The sequence below is a fragment of the Electrona antarctica genome (genome assembly GCF_951216825.1).
Source record: "Electrona antarctica genome assembly, chromosome: 13".
NCBI classification, from domain to species: domain Eukaryota; kingdom Metazoa; phylum Chordata; class Actinopteri; order Myctophiformes; family Myctophidae; genus Electrona; species Electrona antarctica.
In genome coordinates, this window is record NC_136794.1 from 30,405,696 (window position 1) to 30,432,189 (window position 26,494).

Here is a 26,494-nt window from a genome sequence, read left to right on the forward strand (position 1 = left end):
ACAGATCTTTTATACCATTCAGTGGTATAAAAGTGAATCAGATATAGTACAATATCACTTTGCATCCACAGGAACAGTTTTGACATAAAGTGTAATAACAATTTTGGAAATATTCAAATTTTCCCCTTACGCACACGATCGTGAGAAAGCTGAGGCCATACCAGTACCTTGCAGGTTACGTAACTGATGTCTATAATGTACAACATACATTGCCATGTATGTTTTTTATGAAGCAGAATCACGCGCTGCAAGAAAAGCATGGAATGCTTTTGGAATTATCCTTTTCTGGTCAATTACATATAGCTTTATCTCTGTAGCAGTCTGTCAGTGCTACAGAAAGGTTTATGATTTAACTATGGCTGCAACAGTACATCGAAATAATCTATTTAATCGCCTACAAAATAATCAATAATTTTATAAAATGATCACATTTTGGGCAAAAGGTTTTAGTTGACAAGCTCACAATGCATCCCAATGCATTGTGAGCTTGTCGATTTGGCATTTTCATTATGTTAGAATTACACCATGAAATAACTAGGGATGTGCAAAGTTGATTATTCTACTGCTGTTAATAACAGATATTCGATTATTCGACCACGATGATACATTTTTATCCTCAAAAACTATTATTCAAATATTTGATTATTCTGACCCATCCCTAGAAATAATGCTTAAGTCAGGGGTTCCAAGAACATAATAGATAGTTGCAGTTTAATACATGCAGCATAGCTTTGTTTGTAGCAGTCAATTTCAAAAGAGACGTAAGAGTTTCTAATTTCATGTGATTGGACAAGCAATGGATTCCTTCATGGAATAAATTATGCAAATCTTTCATTCCATGTGGCTCATTTATGACCGCCGCACCAGAGACGATTAAGGTGGAAGGCCAGACTTGTCCTTTACCAAAAGTCAAGAAATGGAAATGTATTCTAAACAGTATTCTGTTCATGGTCTGCTAATGGTTCGTAGCGAACACATCAATCAAAAAAGAAAAAAACTGCAATGGAGAATGACATTTGTACAGCCGACACGAGATCAGAGAATAGAGATATGTCCCAGCATTCTAATCTAATCTCTCCCAAGGGCAGCATGGTCCCCCCCCCCCCCCCCCCCAACCCACACACAATCAATGAGGCCCAATGCATATAAAGTAGGTTTAAAGTGCTCATCTGTAAGTTGCTTCTTTTAGGCTAGTGTTCGTAGACACGGTTGCTTAGTTCTCTCGCAAAATCTGGCAACACTGTTGGATCTCCTTGCCATGTCAGTCCACACATTACAATTCTATCTGCATAATGGTCCAACATGTCCTCCTTTAATGCACTGCTGCATGCATACATAGACACCACAACAACAAAAAACATGCAATACAATAATGAAGTGACTCTAATGCATTCCTTTAGCATTTTGTTCTACCCTGCAGTTTTGTGTACAGCTAGCCAGGAGCCAATTTGGAAGAGACTGGGCAACATTCCAAAGACAGTATGTACCAGGGACTAGACGGCTATGTGAAATGGAACACTGAAGTCAAGTTTAAAGAAAATAATGTATTCGTTTTTTTCATGCACATAAAAAGGCGTAGGGCTCTATAGCTGCACAATATCTTATTTATATAACCTTTACTTTTTGCCAGGTTGTCATAGAACAGCGATCTCCTTTGTCAAGTGAGACCAAATGGCAACTGATAAAACACACAAAAAACATGACTAAAAAGCTAATATTTAGGCGTGAGGGGGCTGCTGAGAAAGGAATAAGGCATGTCAAGAATATCAAGGCATTTATATATATATATATATATATATATATATATATATATATAGCTACACAAGGTAAGGTCTGAAGAAGTTATCCTTGACTTGAACTCACTGAACTCCAGTAACCCGGTGTGTGAGTGTGTGGTGGTCATATAGGTGGTACGACACCGTTACAGCACAGCACCACGTCACACTCCCAGCGACACAAAGCGCACATGATGTGACATGCAATGTTGCAGGCACACACACCTACCTTCCTAGAATAAAAAAGTCTAGTCTGACAAGTGCAATAAATAGTGATCACCACCGTCACCATTGCACCACAACCAATGACACATAATCAGGTTTAGGAAAGTCAATGTCTGCCACTGCCCACCACCACACATAACTGATTGACTTTAGCCGGCCAACGTTTTTAGGAAGGCTAATAATACAACAACACCCCGGTTACCGCATAATAACATGTAATACAATGGACAGACCTGTCAAAGTATCAGAGCCGCCATAGCATCAACGTTATGACGGTTCAGACTGGGGCTCGGACAATGCTTTCGACAAGTGTCAACTCTTCTTACGACAATAATATGTGGTTTAATTTAAGTCGAGTGACATGGTTGAGCGACGAAGTATACGGCTAAACACTTTATGCTAACTTCGGGCAGTTATAGAACATTGTGTTTTGCAAAACACGTTCAGTTTGTTTGTCACAGACAAGCTTTCTGTAACAGTTACCTCATATTGCACACGCGAGTGACTGAACGTTGAATTAACGTGCAACCCGGCCCGTACGTGTCGCTTTGCTAACATTATGCTAGTTAGCAATACGCGACCCAGAAATTGGTGTCCCGTCGAATGTTGTGGCGCAAGACGTCGCATGTGACAAATTATACAATTTAAAGCTAGAATTAAAATGACACTATATTTCCCTCATAAATGCTCTAAAGGACAAATAAACTAACCGCTCAAATCATTATCTAGACTATAGACACCAGCTAAACGAACCCGACAACCCCCGGAGTAGCGCCGTTCAACGGGTCACCAGTGTCGGCGTAACAGCAGTCAGCTAACCGGTCGCCTCGCTGTTTTGCTGCTGACAGCACTGACTCAGTAAGCGGCATACATATACACACACAGACATACTGCGTGTGCTGCTCTTGCACCTTACCTGAAAGATTCCACGCCAAAGCTGGATGTTTCTGCAGGTTCTGCAGATAACGTAGTCATGTGTTTCACTGATCCCTTCTTTTAAACATAGAACTGTACCATATAAAGCCGAAGCACAGTGACTTTAGGATGTGCGGAGCAGACCCAGAGTGCTATTGTTTGACGGTTAATGCCCCCCGGCCGTCTCTCTCTCCCCCTTATAGCAAATCAGAGATTTCCTACATCCGGTCCGGCCCCTCATTCTTTATTCACAAACTATAATAACTTTTTTTCTTTTTTTAGATGACATTCTCACAGAGAGCATTATAGGAGTCATTCCACGAAACCGATACGATTTACGGTCCCTCTGACCTTTTCAGGTGTATTTTATTTTTCGATTGAGTCGCCAAAATCTATTTTTAAAAGCTCTATTTCATCAATTGAAATGTCCCCTTTAATATTGTGTACAAAACAACCCTGTTACATGGAAATCAATAAAGATAGAAAACAATTATTTGTGAAAATTATGTTTGTTAGTCAGATTTTGACAAACAAACATTATGGACAAATATATGGAGCCGGCCAGAGTTGCTGGCCGGCTCCATATAGCCTACAGTATGCAGATCTAGTATGTCAAACCATGTATGGCTATCCAGGTTTTGATGAGGTCGCAATTATTCTAGATCTAAGGGTAGGGCGAGGTTGCGTGCACGCATCCGCCTAGGTGACAGCAGACTGCTGGGCGAGCGCTGGTGCTTTGGCATGGGGGGGTCAGATCAACATATGGAATGAATTCTGTATAATGGCCATATATGGAGCGTGTCTGGTTTGATGTGGTCAGATCAACATATGGAATGTCAGAACAGGTCAGCTCCATATTACGGGTGGCAGCATGGACAGTGTCTTGAGTGTACAGGGTTTGATGAGGGCCCAGTTAGGGCTGGGCCTTCATTTTCAGGCCTGATGAGAACTCTAGTGTGGCAGCGGAGGCATTGTCTTGAGTGTACAGGGTTTGATGAGGGCCCTGCAGGTAGGGCTGGGCCTTCATTTTCGGGCCTGTTGAGAACTCTAGTTTTCGCCGGCTGCCGGGCGTGCCTGCACTAATAACTTTGGGCCAGGCCCGTCTAGAGTTTAAATGAACAGGAGACAAAAGGGAGACATCAAAGAGGAAGGATGGATGGGGAAGGATCAACATGGAATGTCAGAACAGGTCAGCTCCATATATGGTGATGTCACGTGATGTTACGAGGCATGACCATATGGAAGTCAATCAATTCTCTTCAATCAATCAATCAATTAAAAAGGAAAGGAAACTTTATCAACTATCTAAAAGGCTAATCAACTTCCAGAGGCAAGTGTGCATGTGGGACCCAGGCAAACATTTCTTTTTTTAATAGGCTATTGAATGTAGACTTAACAAGGACAAGTGTCCATAAATGAATTGAGAGGATGTAACAGTAATAATATACACAACACAAATCTCCGGTCACTCTAATTGCCAAATGCCCATTATCTTCAAACATTCTACAAACCACTTTAGACATCTGCTGGTGAGTTTGTCAAACTGCATTCAGATTGAAGGCATGGTAGTTCAAAGGGCATTTCAACTTCAATGGTGAAATAAATAAAAATTAATTCAGCATTGTATTTTGACCTGCAGTGCGACCATTGAGTTACAAATAAGATGCATGTACAGCCAATTCTGCTTTGTTTCCATATATAAAGAAATAGGGTTGTAGGCATATTCTCTTAGTGATCTTTTTTAATCAAGAGAAATGCAGTTCTTATATATTAAAAAATATATACCGATTAATATTGATATATTTCTATAATATTATAATTCTGTGCACAAGCATTGATCAACATGCAAGTTTCTTCTTTTTTATTGAAGGTTTTAATTTATGATACACCCTAAATAGCGATCAATATTTTTTTATTAAATAATTGATTATAGATAAAAAATAACTGTTGCACACCTAATCAAAAACAATTTGAACACCTCACAGGTAAGGCTGTCTTGCACCATACAAGCATGACTCATTCTCTGGGTGGGTTAATGCAGGCTATCCTTATTGTGGATTAGTGAACACATCGCAGGGGCCGGGAATCGAACCTAGGACCTTCTGCTTCCCAGGCGGGCTCTCTTTAAGGCTGCCCTAGAGAAAGATTCAGCTCCTCTGTCCTGGGGAGCACTGCAGACACTGTCAGCTGTAATACTTGTGCACAGAAATGAGACCGTTTAATGAAAAGATTAATCTTTAATTATTACTCTTCTTCAAACATTAATCTATCAGAACAGCAGCTTCAGGTATGGCACTTCTCTCCAACGGTTTGTGAGGATAGAATGTTGCAGTCCCGCTCCCGAAGAGTGGCCCGGAAGAGCATTTCCAATTCATTTTTCCCATAGATTTTTCAGAAAATATTTATGTAAAGACATTTAAAGTCTCGGACAAAGCCAACTCGGATGGTGACAAATCATGACAATAAACACATTGTCATGATTTGTCACCATCCGAGTTGACTTTGTCCGGGGTTTAAAAGGTCTTTAAATAAATACTTCATCTATGCGAAATTCTCTTCCGGGCCGCTTGTCGTCATGAAAGGGGGCAGGACTGCGACACTCTATTGACATTGGTAATTAAAAAAAAAAGACATTCACTTGCACTGTTCATCTTACAAAACCCTGTTAAGGCCATTTGACAGCAAGGTTTCCTACACTGACACCTGACAGTTTCTCAAAACTTTTTATGCCAAACCCCCCACCCCCCCCCAAATGAATGTGTAGCATAGGCTATTTGTCCGTGGACCCCCATCTGAAAATATTTTGTTCCAGGGAACCCCATACAAGATATGTTAAAATGTTTCAATGTGTCAAATTGTCAAATCAGACAGATCTAAGATTATTTTTTAAATAGCCTATAAACGCCTTGCAATGCGAAATCTGATTATTTTGGCCTGAAAAGTTTGGTAACCCTTGACCGTCCTAGGGGATTGAGAAATGATCCTGATGGAAAGTGAAATGAGGACATTAGCATTAGTAACTATAATTATGTGATCATCTGTGCAAATAGCCACATCTCAATTTGAGATGTTTAGACATTGATCTAACACGCATACATTGTTAAGGTCATTGCATAATTTAAAAGGAGAGACAGAAATCAACTCATAAAAAAAGATTGTAAAACAATTAAATGTTATGTAAAAGAACTAATTACATTTCTTGTCTGAGACAAAGTGAAATTTAACTGAATTAGGGTACAGATTAGAATTAGGTAATAAGAATGGTAGCTCACAGAGAGGCCTCGACTCATTTTCCTCCCATTTGTGAAAGGTGGCAAAACCGTACTTGAAGTGCATTATTTGTGAGGCATCATAAGTGCAATATAGGCATACAATAATGCTTACATGCACAATCATTGAATTTACATCAGATAATTAAAACGCATTATAACACAACATTATGAATCTTATACAACTGATATGATGCAGTTATTAGAGAGAGTTCTCCCGGAAGGTTTTCAAACTTCCGTAGTTGTTGCACACTGTGCAAATTCTAAAACTAATAAATTATATCATGCTTTTTGCACCCATGTTGTGCGTAATGTACAGACTACAGTGGTGACTAAGAATCGAGACAATTAACCGGTAGCAGCCTAGTCATGTGGTCATCACATTTCTATTCCCCGCTCTGGGAATTCTAATCTTATATTGTTTAGTACAGTGGTAATCAAACTTGTTCATTTCAAGGACCTCCATAACGCTGAGTGTACAAATATGTGTAAATTGTATACTGTTGTTCTGTATTGACGGTGTTTCTTATTGTTCATTTGGAACCCCCCTTCTTCATCATTTGCTGTCATTGTGTGGAAGAAGATTCACGCACACATAGACCGCTAAACTACCTTTATGCCTAAACATACTACATATGCCCATTAATATTACTAAGGGCAAACGTCGACCCAGGTTATACCACAGACACGGAGCTGGCAGTGATTGGAGCAAGTGTGTGTGTGTGTGTGTGTGTGGGGGGGGGGGGGGGGGGGGTGGTGTAAGATGACTGGGCACTAAGGACAAGTGGGCACCTTGATCTAAAATTGGCTATTTTTTTGTTTAGTTTTCTTTTTACATTTTGGGAAAAAAAGCCAATTTTACATGGAGGTGCCCAATCTTCCTTGGTGTCCAGACTGCCCATCTTCCTGTTACCCTGTGGGATATAAGTATGGTAAAACCTACTGACCTCTTATGAAAATGTGGTACCGCTCCCTAAAAGTGTCTATAAGGCAGAGAGACACGCAGCAGTCCATGACGTAATTATAAAAATAAAACCAACATGTCTGTGTCAGTCCCATCGTCGGCCGTCTGAGCCGTTTCACACACGGATGTGACGTGAATTTGCATTATTATTATTACAAGATTATTGTCATCATCGTCCTCTGTGTCAAAAAAACAAACAAACAGGTTTCTTATAAAACTGTAGCTTCCAAGACGACAGTAGGATTCTCAATGTCGGCTTTGCTCTGGACCATCCTCAATTCCAGTTGAGCGGGGCTGGGTCTCTTCGTGGGACCAGCCATCTCTGAGAGAGAGAGAGAGAGAGAGAGAGAGAGAGCGAGAGCGAGAGCGAGAGAGAGAGAGAGAGAGAGAGAGAGAGAGGCAAACATTGTGGAAAGAGCTGACATACAAGCTCCAAATGCATCACAAGTTCACAACGCCTCGCACTGCAAGGAGTTGTGTGTGTGTGTGTGTGTGCGTGCGTGCGTGCGTGCGTGCGTGCGTGCGTGCGTGCGTGCGTGCGTGAGTGCGTGAGTGCGTGCGTGCGTGCGTGCTTGCGTGCGTGCGTGCGTGCGTGCGTGCGTGCGTACGTGCGTGCGTGCGTGCGTGCGTGCGTGCGTGCATCTCTTATGTGCAGAATCTGCAGATGTATGTTTGTATACACACATCTCTTGAATGCATTACTGGTATTTCTTTTAAAATATACTTTTTAATATATTTGATTCTACAAAAACAGGGTTCTCTGTAAGCATCTAGGCATCTCTAGGCTTGCACAGAACAATGGTTAATATATGGCTATTTTCACAATAATATCTGTGGAACCGAGTCAAACTAAATGTAATTCCTACAATTCCAAGTGCTTGTAAGGATTATGATTATTAATGGGGGTTGCAACCTGAAAGGTTTGGGAACCCTTGCTCTATCATCAACAAATGTCATAATTACATGAAAAGGTTTGAGAACCACAGTTAGTAACACACTAGTATAATACCGTGTGCATAGGTCATGGTCCTCTTGATGACATGATGCATGGCAGACAACGTCTTTTCACAGGCAGCCTAAGAAAGAGAGGGAGAAATAAACAGTTAACAAATCTCTGTTTAACGCTCTACATACCACAGCGTCACACAAAAGCACCAAAAGAAACAAGCTTGTAGATTTTTCCCATAGCAAACATAAGGACACATTATGGATAGTTTAAGCAGAAGGGAGTTCCACCGCGGCTCAAGCCTGTGGTAGTACTAGGCTAATCTGGTGCATCTCAGAGGCAGGACAGGTTGCAAGAGGCACTGGAGCCTGGAGGCACTGGAGCAACTCAGACAGTTTAAGTCCTTTTTAATTCACAGGGTGCACACTGAATTAAAAAGGGCTTAAACTGTCTGAGTTGCTCCAGTGCCTTCTTTCCTCTCACATTATGGATTGTGTTGTGTTGCGTTGTGTTGTGCAACTATTGAGCATTTTCTTTGTATTCGATGAGGACAAATACAAGCAGAAAATAAATTTAATCAACAAATGGATTAACCCTAAACATATAGTTAAAATAGCACATCTACAAGCTATTACTAACTTGTAAAACCAGTAAGACGCCTGAGGGCTACATGACGTAGCAATATCATCCGCTCCCGACCGGTTCATAAACCCGAAATGGAATGGTGCCCAGGCTATGCCAGGGGTGACCAACCAACCAAACAACACACTGACGGGAAATGCACAATTCCATAGTTAATAACTATGGAATGGTTAATAACAATTCACTATGGAATTGTGACTCAAATTATAACTCCTTTGGTCGCAATTATCAATTATGAATTATTTCTTACAAACGATTTGTTTTGTTAACTGTTACATTAACCCATATATACACCTTATGTTATGTTGTGTTGTGTTATACGTCATGCCACATGTACTGTAATCTCTCAAGCACCACGGCCCTAAACTTGTAGTGTTAGTAGGATTAAAACACAGAAGCACCCCGGAGGAAGTACACTTAATTCTGCATTCACATGGGATCAGGCAAGCGGTAGACGGCAAACCGGAAGTCATTTTAGTTGACGGCAGCCAGAACCGGCGACGGTAACAGCAGACGGCATCAATGTGAAAATATTTAATCTTTTTACTGTTCCGTGCCGTCCAGCAGGTTTTGCCGTCTACCGCTTGCCTGATTCCATGTGAATGCAGCATAAGGAAGGGGAGGAGTCAAACAGTTTATGTTTCTACACAAAAAAGGAGGTGCTGGCCCCAGGGGAAAAAAAAAACAAACATTTTTACAGAATGGGCTCCCAGATTGCATGTATTGTACTGTTCACCTTCAGGTCATTGGGATGGTGGTGAGTCCAGGCCAGCAGCAGGGCAGCAAAGAGGTCTCCCGTCCCCACAAACACAGCATCTACTTTGGGCATCTCCATCCGTATCCTCTGCCTGCCGTTGGTCCCGTCTGCTCTCACTGTGCAGGGCAGGGAGCAAACATCACAGTGTGAGGTCAAAGTCAACAATACTATTATTATATTGTTGCTGTTGGGCAGAAACCGCTTATCTCCATAATTTAATTTGTGTTTTCGTCATAAATGAACACCCTACTTGACGCCCTAGTTAGTTTGGCCAAACCTTTGTTATGTTCAAGTGGCGCGATTATACAAAGTCAAGGCAAAGATGCAACGTGGCGCGACCGGGCGCAATATTTCGGGGGCGGTGCGGACGAAGTGACCCATCACCTCAGTATCTTCACTCCAACTGGAATAATCCAAATCTACTAGCCCCTCCCTAACATTTAAGTCTACTTTTGTTGCTTTTGTGTGACGCTGTAGTATGATCAAGCAGGACATTCATTTACAGAAAATGTGGAGTTAGAATGTGGAGGTAAGAGGTTTCTCCAAGTAAAACGGTAAGGCGGATCTGTTTTTGTGTGCAGTTTGTTTACATCTAACTAATAGCACAGTAAAGAACAGTACTCGGAGTACAGTACACACTACACACTACAGAACACCGTACAGTACAGTACAGAATACAGTGCAGTAACTACCACAATACAAGTATAGTTGCACCGCTCAGTTCACACGGGTGTGATTATACCTATCCTTTGGCTCCCGAGGGCCACCAGAAACTGGTCCCCACTTTTAGAGGGCAGGTCTGTGCTTGTAAGTACCACCGTCTCTGGTCCCATCGCGTGCAGCAAGTCCATCACCTGGGAAACAACAGGACAGAATTACAACTAGACTTTTTTTTACAGCCACGATGACAGATAGTTTCTCATCCGATGGATCTTGGCCCATAAAAGAGTGGCGAGATATTCTGGCTGGGGGGGGTCCATGTCTCTCATGGACACTCTCATGGACACTGGGCTCACTTGGTCTCAGTAAAACAGCCCTCCCCCTATCCACAAGGAGGAGCAGTGCACCAAAGCATTATGGGAATTGTAGTCCAGAAAGGAAGTTAGCCCAGTGTGAATGACATCAGAGACACTGGGCTGCTAAAATCTAAAATATCTAAAACCACATATTGCACACATAAAGACTCCCTGGAAAGTGTTCTAAATCTTCTAAACGTCATTAACATATATTATTTTGTCCCTTTAATCCAGAGCGATTTACAGTAAGCAAGGTAAACACAAGGTAATACATCAAATGCATAGATATAGTAATCTAGCATCATAGGTAAACCAAGAACCTATCATTAAACTAAACAGTATAATATCAAAATAATAATAATCTGTACATTGAAACTATAGGATGCCAGGTCAACAATTGAACCTGGCATGTCTAAATAACATGCTATTGTATAACTGTGCATCTCCTTTCCCTAACTGTTAATCAAGTATTCAATCAATCAATTAATCAATCAATCAAAGTTAGGAATAAAAATGGCTTCCATTTGTATACCGAAGGTCCTAAAATGTCTGAGAACCAGTGATCTATGACACCCACCTCAATAGCATCTTTCTCCGTACTGATTTTCCTCCCAGTTAACAGTCTACAAGAGACAATTAGAGAGGTTACACATGAAGTTGACACAAAATGACACAGAAGAACCTTTTCTGTCACAACCATTATGATTCATGCATGTGTCATTCTACAAAGAACCCATTCCAGTGATGAGGTGGTCATGTAGGGCTGGGCAATATCCATATCGTCAGGCAGAAACCTTTCATCTCCATATTCTAACTTTTTGTGTTTTCGCGTAAATTAACGTCCTATATTTGATCACAGTACAGCATCACACGAAAGCATCAAAAGTAGCAGAAGCAGATGCAGCAGATCTGCTACTTTTTTCTATTTTGCAATTTGAATCCTGAGAAGTAACCATTTTGGACGTATGAGGTTTCTAAAGCAAGACATGGCCCTTGATGTAGAGGGGGAAAAAAGTACAGACTCCCGGTGGTCCCCTCGCCGGTCTGCAAACATTTTATGAACTATCAGCTGGTACATGGTAATAGAAAGGTTGGGAACACCTGCTCCATGGGGTAAGTAATCAATAAAAAGTAATTTTGGGGGTGAACTACTCTACTCCTTTAATATGGCTGCAGCCTGGCTGCCGCAGCACTCACTCACTCTGCCTCAAACTGGTTTGGGGTGAGGATGTCCGCCGTCGGCACCACTTTGTCCCTGTACACCGGGAGCAGGTCCTCTGGCACGTACTGGAACAACAAATGGAGCGGTTTGAAATTATGACAATTATTAACCATCCAGTACAGTACAGTACAGTACAGTACACATGCTAATTTTGTCAACTAAAACTATGACGAAAAATGTTCGTGGACTACCTTTTTTCACTGACTAAATAAAAACTAAACTATGACGACTAAAACTAAGACTAAATATTTTGACAATTTCGTAAACAAATAAAAGATAGACTAAAATGTTGGGGAGGGACTAGTGGAGAAGAGACCCAGTAGAACTAATAGACAAGTAATATTATGTTTGGTTGCGCTCGAGTGTTGCGCTCTGAAAATAGAAGATCTGTACACTCACAACATGTAGATTGGCTATTTTCAGCATGCCACCAAATGTATCACAACGCCATAAAGGCGAAATTAAAATTTCAAGTCAAAATATGCAGTAAAAGTTAACACTGTACAACACACACACACACACACACACACACACACACACACACACACACACACACACACACACACACACACACACACACACACACACACACACACACACACACACACACACACACACACACACACACACACACACACACACACACACACACAGTATTGTATAGCCTAGCCGCACACTCGTAGTTGCCAATGTTATGCCACACTTTATTGAGGACAAACCAATGTTTCAGACTTCGGACTTTTTGCATAAACCCTTACATTCCCCCGAACTGTGGAACGCACTCCCCCCCCACCCACCTGAGAGCACCACAGTTGGTTGACTCATTTCACACAAAAGCATCAAGAGAGGACTAAAGACTTTAATTTTAAACAAAGCATTTTTATAGCTATGCCCTAATGTTTTAAATGTTGTTTTCCCGTTTCTTAGATGTTTTTAATGGTGTGATGTTTCTTTTGTTTTTATTTTATGCATTTGCTCATTGTATCACTTTGAGATTCTAACGAATGTATAGTGTGTTATAAATAATATCCATTATTATTAAACACTTTGATCTTACAAGCACGCTTATTGTTAGTCAAACAAAAATGAAAGTTTCATCATCACAATGCTAATTGAATCACACGCTAAAAAAAAGAAACGATCAAACAGAAGGTTTACCAGCTTAGCGTGAAATTACAGCTCACGCTCAAACCTCATTAATAATAAATCGGCCCCACTGTCTCTATGCATATTTCCCCAGGCAGATTAAGTCTAGCCCCTCTCAATTGTGGGAGGACTTCACGGCCGAAATGGTGACGAGCCAACCAGATTAGTCTGGAACCAGGCTATAACCAACCAGGGCCCACTATGCAAATATGGGGCGGAAGCGGAACATTGCGGAAAAACATCCAACACTGAGAGGGACGATACTAATATCCACGCAGTGTATTATTATCGCTACGTGAGGCTAGGACGACCCTGCAGCAGTACATCTTTTTTTGACAAACACTGTAATGTCACAGAGGTACCAGTAGATGTCACCAAAAAATAGATGAAGTGCCTGTCGGGGTACAGGTCTCCACCAGGCCAGGTCAGGTTGTGGCCTCCTGGTGGCGCTATAATAGGCCAATGTGAAAGGGTGCCATTTCTTCTTACGCCTTGGATGGCAATTGGATGATTTGAGGCATTCCAAAAATGTGTTTTGCAAAAATCCACCTGTTGGTGGCGCTATAACAGGCCAATGTGAAAAGGGTGGGATATATTCCCACCCCCTAGTAGGAAAGTCTGTGAAAGATGTAATGTAAATTGCACGCTGCGTTCATGATTTGAGGCTTTTTGTTCCAAACGGGCCAATCCTGCAAACTTTGATAGCCAATGTTAGCCAATTAGGATGGAATATGAAATATCGGACAGATCAGTCTTGAACACATGACTATAGAGCTAATGTGTAACGATTTGCGGGATTTTTGGACAGAATCTGGAGGAGTAACAGAAAATAATGCGTTTTTTCAAAAGTCAGCCCCCTGGTGGCGCTATAACAGGCCGTTCTGGAAAATTAGGGGCAGAGGTTTATCGTTGGCATCCAGGTAGTGTGCGTGCAAAATTTGGCGTCGACCGGGTTAACGGTGCCGGAGATTAGCTGGTAACAGACGGACGGACGGACACACACACGGACGGAGTGCAAAACATACTCTCTCCCCATGCCTTCGGCCTGGTGGAGACAATAAGACTACTGAAATGAATGTTACAGAGTATATGGCTTTAATCATGCTTTGTTATGGATTTGATTAAATAGATTTTGTTTGATTAATTGTTTAACCCCTAAACAGATAAATTCCAGTAGAACACTCACCATGGCACCGTGATCTCCCATAACAGGATCACAAACTGAGGAGAAGACATGACAAGAGAGAGGAGATCTGTATGTAAACTGTATTCACAGGTTTATTTGGACACTTTCAGATTAAAAGGGATATTTCACTTTCAAACATGTTTGTAGTTATTTTAACACAAAGCTTGCTAACGATTACCCTCAGCCTTGGAACCTCTGATGCTAATGCTGATAGCATTGGATAGCCGAGTTCACCCAGGGATGGTGTTGTTGCTGTGCCCCTCCAGTTCCACACCAGCGCGTATTTGCATTGTTTCATCTGACATCTGATCATCATCAAAAAATAACCGTCCACGGTCCCTCGCCGAGTTCGCAGAGGGACGCTACAATCCGTGATTGTGATTCGTTTGTTAGTTTTCTTGTTTGTTCGTAGTATGCAGAAGGAAAGGAGACATGAATCTGACCGACTTTAGATCTGTTATGATGGTGCTGCAGGTATGTTAGATTCATCAAAAATACCCATATCTGATGACTGATATTGTCCTTCTTTCTGTTTTCTTCTTTTTAAAATCAATATCAATATCTAAATACAGATATCAAATATCTAAATACAGACCCAAGCAACTTAAAAACTGTCCGGGGTTCTCACAAAAGCCTAGAGTAGACGTTAAAATGACCCCAAACATGTTTGAAAGTGAAATATCCCTTTAAATGAACACTTGATTGTACAGTGTTGTTGTACATCTGGACTGAGTGATGGTTTTAACACTCACCATACACTAAGCTGGGGTTGGCCTTCTTCAGCTCCTGAACTATGTCCACCACCTTCTCCAAGAAGGACACATCTCTGCTGTATCCTTTGGGGAGAAGACAGTTTTAACACATTATGTGCCCTTTTAATCTTTCAAAATGGCGAGCCAGGGTGCCCACTTTTTAGACCCACTTTTTGACATTTTTTTTACCATGACGTCCACAGACGTCCTGGGCACTACATGCGGTAATTCATAGGACGTCTGTGGACGTCTTGGGCACAGTCTACAAATGCTATCCTCAGTGGTGCTCACACCTTTTCATGTCAAGGACCCCCAAAATTATGTATTTGGGGACGAATCCCCATCTCAAAATATGATGTGCCAGGGAGGGACCCCAGAAGCAAAGATTTGATATATATAGTCAAAGATTTGTACAAACTTTCAAGATGTTTGGAAAAAGAGTGACGATCTAAAATGACACAGATGCGTTCCTGGATTGGTTATTAAAAGATGGAAGTTAGAAGTTAGAAATAAGTCCTTTGCATTTCGGTACACGCTTCAACTTAAACCACATGAACCACCAGCATGCATATGCTTCTGGGCATGTCACAATTGCTGAACATTCAATGAAAATAGCAGATCTATATAAAGCTTGTAGTAGATTGGTTATAAGAGGTTATAAGAGATTTGTGGGGCCAATGGAAAAACGGAGGGGGTCTACAAAACCGGTCTCAGGTTATAGGCTTATGGCCTTATAATGACACTTTAATATGACATTTTGCTCAGTTTAACTACAGAGGCAATTCAAAGGTTAAAGCGCAACAACAGAACATATGCCTCAGGGTTAACTGACTTGGGAGGAAAAAGAAAGCTTTCTATCTCATCTCAACCCACACAGCAAATAAGCAGATGCTGTGTTGTTCAGTTTTCCTTGCAGGCATTTTCAATGCAACGGTGGCTTTAGTATGAAGGTGCCGCTTTTGTAACTCATGGCTGTGGCGGGACTGTAAAAATATTATTGCTAAAGTTCAGATGTGCGGTGCAGGCACTGAAACGGAGCACACACACAGCAGACAAATATGAATGAGAGAGAGAGAGAGAGAGAGAGAGAGAGAGAGAGAGAGAGAGAGAGAGAGAGAGAGAGAGAGATTGAACAAGCTTTCTTGCACCTCTGAAAATAATTTATAAATGTATTCATGAGGTCCGATTATCAAATGTTGCATCAATTCACTTTATTCCATGAAGGTCACTGGCTTTATCTTGACACTATAGTTGGTAAAATATTAGCCTTCTATTCCTAAGTCTCAGGCTCACCCACTGCCTAAGGCAACCATGTTACAAAACAAAAATGTGGTACTGGAAGCAGCTTGTGTTGCAGATCTCAAGGGCACTCGAATGATGATGATGATGATGATGTATGTACAGTAACTGAACCAAAAGAAAAGTGAACTCAACAGAGAAATCCGCCTGGGACCCAACATTTGTGAAAATAACCGATCTAAAAGCCTGTTTGTACATGCGTGCATGTGACAATAAAGCCTCTTGAACATTGAACCTCAATTTTCCACTGCCATGCCCTTGAGCACAGCATTTAACGACAAATGTCCAACAGCAGGTGCAGTTTAAAGCCCTAACAACACCAAAGGGTCACCATGCAACTCCTTGGGTCCAAACGGTTGCAAGGAGTTAACGCTAAAACCGGTGGTTTGGGTCATTGAATTCCATGTGTTGCATCACTAGGGTCAACGTGCAACATATATCATATATCACACCGCAGGGACAACGCTAAAACCGTCTTGACCCTTTGGTGTGGTTAGGGCTTAAGTCAGGGGTATTCAACTAGATTAGGCCGGGGGCCACAACTGTAGAATGATTGTGTGTGGGGGACCGCACAGTGTGCGCGCAACGCAGAACATTTGTGGGTCTCAAAATGCATCTTGTGCTAAAACACGAAGATTTATGTAAATATAATTATGATATATGCAGGATAATATGTCCACACACACACACACACACACACACACACACACACACACACACACACACACACACACACACACACACACACACACACACACACACACACACACACACCTGTAATTATGGTAATGTAACACTTCATATCGCACACACCATACCTGTAACTTTTATTAGCCCTCAAAAACATTCTTCCAGGGGCCAAAAACATTCTTCCAGGGGCCACAAGGGGGCGATCCGCGGGCCGCATTTGGCTCGGCCAGTTGAATACCCCTGGTCTAAGTCTTTGACCAAGACTTTTTTAAAGTTGTACTGGGTGCACATTTCCTACACCTGAACTACTCCTTTAAGTGGATATATAGTTCAACTCTCACCTGTCAGGACATAGTCATAGTGGTTGACGTTATTGAGTTTTATGCCCTCGTACAACACGTTCAGCTCCTCCGCCGTCAGCACTTGACCCTTCCAGTGGGCATAACCTAAATAAAACACAGAAGAGAAGATTCAAAGTGAGAAGGACAAATCACATTTTAGGCCATGAAACATACTGACACGTTTTGGTGCCGTTGTTCCATCCAAGTAAAGTAAACGACAGAATTAACATCACTGGCCTGTAGTAGGGCCTTTTTACGTCTGTGCAACAATCTCAGGCAAGCTTATTACCATTCACTAAACGGCACATGTTTCATGTAGAGCTACACCATGACAAAGAAAGACTGGTCTCAATATAATTTTGAGTAAGTTCAAGTCTGTGTGATTATGTGTTTGCATTGATTTGCATGAACAAAAGTCACCAGCATAGGCTGTCTCTTACTAGATGAACCTCTTCAGACATACTGTGTACTGTACAGTACTGCTGCATATATGGGAGTGGGATTACAACTATTGTGGGGTGTGTGCCTGGTGGCTTCAGCCATCAGTTGAAGCATACACCAGACAATTATGCTCCTCCAGGGTGGTAGTAGAGTGAGTAGAGGCCACCTGGGAATCAGAAGGTCACCCCACGCGCCCAGTCTATGTGTGTCGAAGTGTCCCTGAGCAACACACGTTGAGCCCTATTAAGCAAGACGAAAAACCCATGCGGTAATACAGATTTCGCCCTCGCTCTGCGCCTTTTCGTATTATGGAAGCCGTGGTGAGCGCTCACTCATATGGAATACCACGTTCCTGCATAATTTAGCATTGGGGGAGTGTCCATATGTTAATTATTTTCGCTTTGCGCTAATTTGCTATTAAGCCCCTTGACCTAAAAACACTCAGCGCATACCGATTCCGCCTGGGTCTGACCACGTCTTAAAAGCAAAAAGCACTGTTTCATTTTACACTTGAGCGGCTCTGGAGTGCTGCTGGAGTGTTGCCATGTCTGTTTATTATAAGCGGCTTCTTTTTCTGCAAAGATGCTTGTAAATATTGGTAGTTGTGGTTGCTTTTCTTGTTTCTAAAGTGCTTATTTGGGCTTTTCTCCTAATGTTGTTTAAACCAGTGATCCTCACACAGCGACATTCCCATGTCAAGGACCCCCAGATTAATGCATTTGCCCAACTAAGCCAGTGACCCCCATGACAGATTTGTGTTTTTAAATGTTTCAATAACATTTTTCAAAAATATTCCACAATTGTCACTTTTTTCAAAGATTACTTTTGAAAATAGCAGATCTACCAGCTCACAATGCATCACATTCATTCATTAAAACAATGAACTCTGACTGCAGGGGGATATATATTTATAATGATCATTCTAACAATGTGCAAGAAAATATGTAAAAAGAAGGAAGAACTTTATATTTGTGGACAATCAAAATATGCTGGAAATTTTAATGTGGTGTCATTAAAAGGAATCTTGATATGGCAGACTCACTATCTAGAAAATAAAAACATGGCACTTCATTTAAAATAGGTTGTAGACCCCTGTTATATGCGATTCTTTTGGGAGTATGTTTATAGACCTATTTACTTGTTTCTATGACACATGGCAACAGCGAGTTTTCTGGCTTTCTCGTTGAGATTATAAAGGGTCATATATCGCTCATTTCTCAACCTTTTTTAGAAATTAAAACATCTCCATACTCATTGGGAGGTTTGCTTTCATACGCTGTATCACACCCGACTCAATTCTTCTTCAATAATATGCTACGAGCGAAGACCATAACATTGGGGCCGCAGCAATACGCATGGCGCACGTATGGCATTTCAACTCATTCCTTCGTCGTGACTCGAATGAAATAAAATAAAATAAACGTTATTTTACTGGTGTTTTTCAATAGAAACAAATAAAGAGCGTGTGTGCAACAGTCAGTCAGTGCATATACGTGCATGCACTATAGGCTATATTTCCTCCTTGTCGGGATGGTGAGCTGAGCTCTTCACAGCCCGTTTGTCTTTCATATTATTCTTATAATATTTGATATTATAAACACTCATGGTTCTCTCATTTCTCAACCGTTTTTTAAAATGTAAAAATCCCCATATTCCTTAGGAATCTTGCTTTCATTCGCTGTATGGTACATGGTTCTATTTTTATCGAATTAAACAATATCAAACGAACTTGTATGTTCGGGGGTTAGACGATTCTGGGAACATTACGCATGGATTGCCAATTTGCCAGCCAATGCTGCGTATCTACTCGCAGTTCCATTCCGATCTGAAAGGTATAGGTAGGTGCCATTTCAAAGTCTTATAGTTATTCATTTATGAATCAAATGAACTAGAATAAAGGTTTTTACAGCTGTTTTTCATGCTTAGAACAGAAACAAATTAAGTGACGATGTGCGTATATCTCCCTCCCTTAGCATATGGCTGCGCCGCTGTAATGACTTTCCAATGAAAACTGCAAGTTACTTAACAAAATAGAGACATAGGCCTACAAGCTATGCACATCATGGCTGTGACAGCTTGTGGATCTGTTCTTTGGAGGCATAAAGGTGACAGCATGCAGTGCAATATGAATAATTAACCCAAATGTGACAAAGTCATGTCATGTCTATGGTGCCAGTCTGCAGAAATGTAATACCACTTGCCGAAAAGGGCGCATCATCAGCTGGTGTCGTAAAGAGAATAGTACGGACATGTTCATTGGGTAAGCCTCAAAACTCCCTTAAACACTCCCATGACTAATTCAAGGCCGTTTTGCTCACACCACGGGGTGTCGAAAGCGCTTCTTACCTGGCCCATAATTGTAATATGACATTGCACCCGCCCCCACGTCTTAAAAACTGTAAAATTATATGTAATTAGATTCCACTTGCTTAATAGGGCCCTTAGCCTCTAACTGGTGCCCCCCATGTTCTCAACATGGCCATCTGAGCAGTGCACTGAGCAGCCATCAGCTGGGTGAAGCTGAAACTGAATTCTCCGCCTGCTAAAAGTCTGTCTATCCGACCGTCATCAAACCCGACCCCATGTGTCCACATGGGGTCAGGTTTGATGGGGATCGGATTCTGTCAGTGTCTATCCTCGGTTTCCGGTCTCTCTAGTCTACACTCTACATCTTCAACAAAAGCAGAAAGTGCCAAAAAGTAAACTAATCTGTGTGATATAATCCCCCAAATAGCCCAAATCATCAGTCTCAACAGCATGGTTTCATCAGAAATGTGTGACTATACTTCACCCTCTTTCTGCTCCAGTAACAACATCACCCGCTCTACGTTCCCACCAGTGTTCTGTTCAGACTTCACTACGGGAGGCCTTCTCATACTGACACAGGGTCACATTCTGGGTTCAGCGAGAACTCTGTGCACCGGTATGGACCACAAATTCAATCGTACGTGTGTGTGTGTGTGTGTGTGTGTGTGTGTGTGTGTGTGTGTGTGCGTGTGTGTGTGTGTGTGTGCATCTCCCGCCGGTATCCAGTCTTCTGTGTCAGTCAATAAAAGCCAGGAGGGTTTACTTCAGGTTAAGTGGGGGACAGCAAAGAAACGAGAAAGAAGCAAGGAGAGAATTTACAACCCAGGCAGGCCCAGTCACCAGTTTCTTGGGAGGGAGGAGGGAGCGAGAGAGGCCTCTTTGGCCTGGTGCCCAAGAGCAGAGAGACAAGTGGGGTTCAGGCAGGGTCTGCAAGAGAGAGCAGCTAATGAGAAAGTCCAGAATAAGATAAAAACAAAAAAAACAAAAGAAACATTAGGTAAGCATCAGTAAACCCCTCTATTTAACTTTGCTTTTGTTTAGAAGGAGCCCAGCGTGTGTACAACCTTAGTGGTTCTCAACCTTTTCAAGCCACGACCCCCCAAAATGATCACATTTGAAGCATTTGGAATTGGAGGAGTTGAGGCATTACATTTAGTTTGACTCAGTTCCCACAGATAAATACTGTGAAAAAATCTGAAAATAGAAGCGTGTAGACTGGCTATTTTCACAATGTCTGCCTCTTATATTATTTGACAATAAGTCTCCTCCAGTTGGAATAATACAGAATTCCACGATACATGTCAACCTTGGGGGAGGCCTGGAAATGGAAACAGGTTGACACGCAAATTCGTGAAGCGTTCCGATTTTTTTTAAGAAGCTCAGTGCCTTATTTTAAAGTGATGTATGGGGATTTGATGTCTATTTCTGCACATCTAAATATTGAGTGGACTGAAATGTCAAGTAAATGTATTTATGGTAAAATATGTGATGACCTGTATGGTGGCATTTTCCCCTACAAGAATCTTGATGATAATCAAAAGCGGGTACCGTATGTATAAAGAATTTGAGTAGTAAAAACATCTCTGAAAAAAAGAGGGATGTGATGTGGCTGGTCTCTGTGAGGAGACTAGCAGTAAGGGCGGTGGTTAAATGGAGCTGCTTTGTTAAAACTGTTAAATGCCCGATCCAAAATTGTAATGCAGATGAGACTATAGAGCACCTGCTAGTAGACTGCCAGAGGTGTGGGGGGAAATGTCACAAATTGGTTTTAATATTAATGTCACGTATAATGCAGTCATGTATGGAGTTTTTATTGAAAAAATGTCTGCCATGGAGCACGGAGTTTACTGGACTATTGTTTGCACTGTAGTTAACAAAATATGGAACACCAGAAGTGCCATGGTGATTCACCAGGAGCCAGAGGCCATCTCAGGAGAGGTGGTATTTAAACAAATACAAACTGAACTGAAAAGACAAAGAACTCTTGACCCAAAAAATATAAACTGACACCATGGCACTTATTAACATTGTAAAAAAAAAAAAAAAAAAACGTATTGAAATGCCATGACATATTTTTGTACTTCAATGTAATATATGTATACATTGTCAAACCCTGAATAATTCTCAATAAAGTATATAGAAAAACTTAAAAAGCGAAAACAGGTTGAGAATCAGTCATCTGCAGTACTTTAGGCTACACTACTAGAACACCCACCAGTCTGTCTGTGTCTCATTGAACTTGTGCTGTTAATTAACTAGTTAAGGCACAAAGTGCATGCATGGCCTTGTGGATCTATTTATAGACTATATAGAGTAAAATAAAGCATGAATCTAATATTGTTGCTGTCGGGCAGAAACCTTATATCTCCATGTTTTATGTTTGTTTTTGCTTTAAAAGCTCACTATGTGTTGTGAACTTGCGATGTGACTCATTGAGCTTGCAGATCTTGCAGAATGTTTTCACTACTTTTGAAAAATGATGAAAGTGAAAGTGTTTAAGTGTTTTATACAGTAAATATTGAACCAATGACAAGTTAATAGCTTGTGTGACAAAATAATACCTACATTGGATCCACAAGTTCTCTTTTTTCCCATTTTGGTTTTGGACATGCAAGGGTGGAAAAAGTACTGGTATCGAAATGCAATTAAAGTATCAAAGGTCAAACATACTAATTATGCAGAAAAATGTATACACATTTTTTTGATGCAATAGATGTGCATTGTGAGTTTGTAGATCTGCTATTTTCAAGTGATTAATGCATGTTTTGTAATAACAATCAAAATCTACAATGTAACTAGTAGTAACTACAGTTTTCAAAAGAATTGTAAAGTCCACACTCCCCTACACTACTGTGTGTGACATCATGCACTGTTATGTTACATACATAACCATGTAACCATGTTACGAGGAGGGTCATCTGATCCTTGCATGTGTGGCAGGCAGGAAGAATTTGTCATTTAAGCCAGGGCAGAACCAGAATAGGGCAGCACAAAGAGGGGATTCTTCTCCGGGAGAAAGTGGGGCACATGCGGGAAGAGATTCGCCATGGACGGAGGGAGGGAGGGAGGGGAGGCACCCCCAGTTTGAAGATGAGCTATGCAAGAGGTTGTGAGGTGGAAAGGTATGTATGTATGTGTGTTGCACAACAAGACCACGCGCTGCACTAATTGTGATTATGTCAAATTTGGATAAAATTCGCTGTATTGCAATGATCCACACCCATTAAGATCAAAGGCTGATTCTACGAAATAATGTCTTCTAAATGCTAACAAAACATATTATTATTACATGCTCTGATGAAGGCTGCATAGCCGAAACGTGTAAGCGTTCCTTTTTGGTGTGTGCCAATATAGAAATTGAAATGTGAGTACTTTGTCCGCCGTTTTTTGGATGTGCTACCTTTTTGGAATTTTTTTAATTCCTATTTTTTTTATGTATATTGGATTTGGGTTTGGCACTCCACTGAAAACCATTGCTGATGCGCAACCTCTTTTTCTCATTTATATTATTTTGTGCTTTGTCTATATCAGTGGTGCTCAAACTTATACATTGGCCGTGGACCCCCATCTCAAAATATTTTGTTCCAGTAACAAAAAGCTCTGAGATCTGAGTAACAATTGTTCAAAAATAGCAGACCTACAAGCTCATTGTTGAAATATAGTAAGTATAAAATATGGTTACAGTGGTTAAAAGATTGTGATGCAAAATTATGTAAAATGACACAGGTGCTTCTTTTCCTGATTGAATGGCTTATGGTATTAGCCACCACTGTAATAACAACACATGAAAGTAGCTCATCGAGTAGGCAGTAAAACGATAGGGTCGAGTGGTTCGGGATGGGTGAGAGATTAAACACCACCACCAATTCCACTTGGACAGCCTAATAAAAACCACTGAAGTGCTTCACAGTGGGTCATTTAAATTTTAAAAGACACTGTTCCTCAACTCTGAGGATGTACAAATGGACCCGTAATGGTCCATTTGTACGCTGTGTACGCAGTGTATAATATCTGTACAATATCTGCATGTACGTATGTATGTAATATGTATGTTTATTTGTTCCATTTTACCCATTCAATCCAGAAATCAGTGTCATTTTAGATTTCAGCTAGCACATTGGTTTTTAAGTGGGGTCCGGGGACCCCCAGCAAAAGTCGTAGTATAGCGTCACAATCATTTTACACAGTACAGTTGATTTTGTCGACAAATATTTATTTTGACAGGCCTTGATGGCGTTGTAATGCATGATTTTACACTTGGTTGCATGCTGAAAATAGCCGATCTACAAGCTCACAACGTGTCGTGGACGGTTGTAGATCTGCTATTTTCAGAGCGTAACACCCGAGCACAGAAAATTACTTTAGACTTGTCTTTTAGTTCTACAGGATCTCTTCTCCACTAGTCTTCTTCTTAGACTTTTAGTCTGGTTTTTATTTGTTGGCAAAATTGTCAACATATTTATTCTTAGTTTTGGTCATCATAGCTTACTTTTTGTTTAGTTTGTCAGTGAAAAACATTTAGTCTCCGAACATTTTTCGTCAGCAAACCTGTGTGATTGGAGAACTGCACCGAGTTGATGGAGTCCACTTCAAAGCCCAGCACCTGCACAGGAACACCAGGGGGTCAACAAATAATAGACAACAGTGGTGGAAAAGGTACACAATTGTTTTTACTTAACCCATTTAGACCTGAGGCCGATTCTTTAAAAAATGTCTTTTAAATCCAAACAGTTTTCTGAAAAAACTGTTTCTATGTCAGTGGCGCTCAAACTTTTTCATGTCAAGGACCCCCAGAATTATCTGTATTTGGCCCACATCTGAAAATATGTTGTTCCATTGTAATGAGCTTGTAGATCTGCTATTTTTCAATCGCTAAAGTATAACATAATACACCAACAGGGGTTCCCGTCCTGAATGGGTTTAGTAAAAGTATCAATACTGCAATGTAGAAATACTCCGTTACAATTAAAAGTCCGGAATTCTAAATGTACTTGAGTAAAAGTACAAAAGTACTGGCATCAACATATGTAGTTAAAGTACCAAAAGTATTCATTGTGTGGAATATCTCATTTCAAGTTTGAAAATAGATGGGGCTGAAGTGGTTTAATGTAGGCTATGCTTTGTAATAATAATCAAAATCTACAAAGTAACTAGTAACTAAAGTTTTAAAATAAATGCAGTGGAGTATTTGGAGCTGACATGTATAGTGGAGTAGAAGTAAAAGTATTGGAAATTGGAAATACTCAGGTAAAGTACAAATACCTCAAAATTGTACACTTGTAAATGTACTTAGTTACTTCCCACCACTGCAGACAGGTGTTAAAACAAGACACTGCTGCACTCATCAATGCAATCTATTTGTCTAGTGTTGTTTACATGTTTGTCACATTTTGTTTGAGTAAATAAATGATGGCAGGTGGCCTCTGCTATTCTCTGCTGTCTGTGGGAATCACATGAACCAGCTATTGTGACAGTAGTTGTTGTAGATGTCATAAACCAGTTCTGCAAAAGCTTTCTTTCGCTCCCAGAAGGTAGCCTATTCTTATTCAGGGAGATTGTCAATTTGTTCCTATTATGAATTAATTAGGCCAAATTCATTCACTTTCAAGTTTGCTGAATCAATGAGAACGTATATGCATGTATTTATTTATTGCAGAACACTGGTAAAACGGTTACAAACGTGTCTCAATCAATGTGTCATTTGGGGAAGCGAGTTCAAGCCACTTTACCATCATCTGTCATCTGGGCTAGTCATCTACATGATTAGCCATGGTTCACATGACAGTCATGTTTCAGGGCTACTACATGATGAGTCTTGAAATAAGCTCTATTCACTCTCATGTCATTTATTCAGATGCAGTGGTTCTCAAACTTTGTTTTCTTCCAGTGACCCCATAACAGTCGAATTACATACAATATTGCAGACTTACAGAGTAGTACAACATCCTCGGACCTCATGTTGAGAACCACAGCCATTCATTATTTTTTCCTCTCACTCTGACCTCTTCTTACCTGCAGTGGGAATGTTGCAGACTTGTTCCCCACGTATCCCCTGACAACATGACTCTGAATGGACAACACACGGCACTCCTCCATATCGACCAATATAAAAGCAGGACTCACTGGTCACACAGATTTTGTTGTCACGGCTTAAATACGTTTAAAATGGCAATCACGCAATAAGAACAAAGCGACAGTAACACGGCGCTGGCAGCAGGTACGCTGGAACTTGTTATTATAGGACGGACGGAGGAGGAGAAGTCGAGAGAGAGAAGCAGCCGCACTGACATTTCCACAAAGCAACTGAAGTCTACATCCCATAGCCCAGGGGGGCACCCACGGTGTGATTGGTTGGTTGGTTGGTTGCCGAGCAACCGGCTTAAAGGCTAAATGACCTACAAGCAGTTTAATAAAGTAACCGAACTTTACTGTACTTAGTTGTTTTTTTAATTCATATTATTATTACAGCACTTATACTTTTACAATTTTCAGTACTTTTACTAGTTACTAGGCTAGTCACCTTGTAGATTTTGCTTATTTTATTACAATTATTTGTGTGTTGGGATCTTTTTTTTTCCTTTTTTTTTTTTTACATGAACCT

General features: G+C 40.9%; 2 protein-coding genes across 3 annotated transcripts in view; both read right to left on the bottom strand.

Moving 5' to 3' along the window:
* The window catches only part of LOC306934709 (1-acyl-sn-glycerol-3-phosphate acyltransferase gamma-like), a 32,061-nt gene extending 28,955 nt beyond the window's left edge, over window positions 1–3,106 (bottom strand). Inside the window, exon 1 of the mRNA XM_079517401.1 lies at window positions 2,917–3,106. The gene's annotated coding sequence lies outside the window, so the exon portion shown is untranslated. The remainder of the gene's footprint in view (window positions 1–2,916) is intronic.
* A 2,288-nt stretch (window positions 3,107–5,394) lies between these two features.
* On the bottom strand, window positions 5,395–26,196 carry LOC306935413 (pyridoxal kinase-like). 2 transcript variants are annotated; one of them, XM_079518456.1, is made up of 11 exons: window positions 25,906–26,196; window positions 24,442–24,496; window positions 17,146–17,250; window positions 14,816–14,899; window positions 14,064–14,098; window positions 11,711–11,796; window positions 11,087–11,132; window positions 10,236–10,347; window positions 9,473–9,609; window positions 8,158–8,224; window positions 5,395–7,470 (listed from the first exon to the last, which is right to left on the bottom strand). In XM_079518456.1, exons 1-11 carry the CDS (start codon window positions 25,987–25,989, stop codon window positions 7,358–7,360), a joined length of 924 nt encoding a protein of 307 aa, XP_079374582.1. In that variant the 5' UTR covers window positions 25,990–26,196; the 3' UTR covers window positions 5,395–7,357. The 2 variants fall into 2 exon arrangements, with proteins under 2 accessions (XP_079374582.1, XP_079374583.1); XM_079518457.1 differs by lacking the exon at window positions 25,906–26,196 and adding an exon at window positions 25,824–25,889.
* Window positions 26,197–26,494: the final 298 nt, after the last annotated feature.

Coding starts and splice junctions, on each gene's coding strand:
- LOC306935413 (XM_079518456.1), bottom strand. CDS start 25,989: ATGGAGGAGTGCCGTGTGTTGTCCATTCAGAGTCATGTTGTCAGGGGA. Junction 24,497..25,905: donor CTGCAACATTCCCACTGCAG/GTAAGAAGAGGT, acceptor GTTCCTGTGCAG/GTGCTGGGCTTTGAAGTGGA. Junction 11,133..11,710: donor CCAAACCAGTTTGAGGCAGA/GTGAGTGAGTGC, acceptor TGTCTCTTGTAG/ACTGTTAACTGGGAGGAAAA.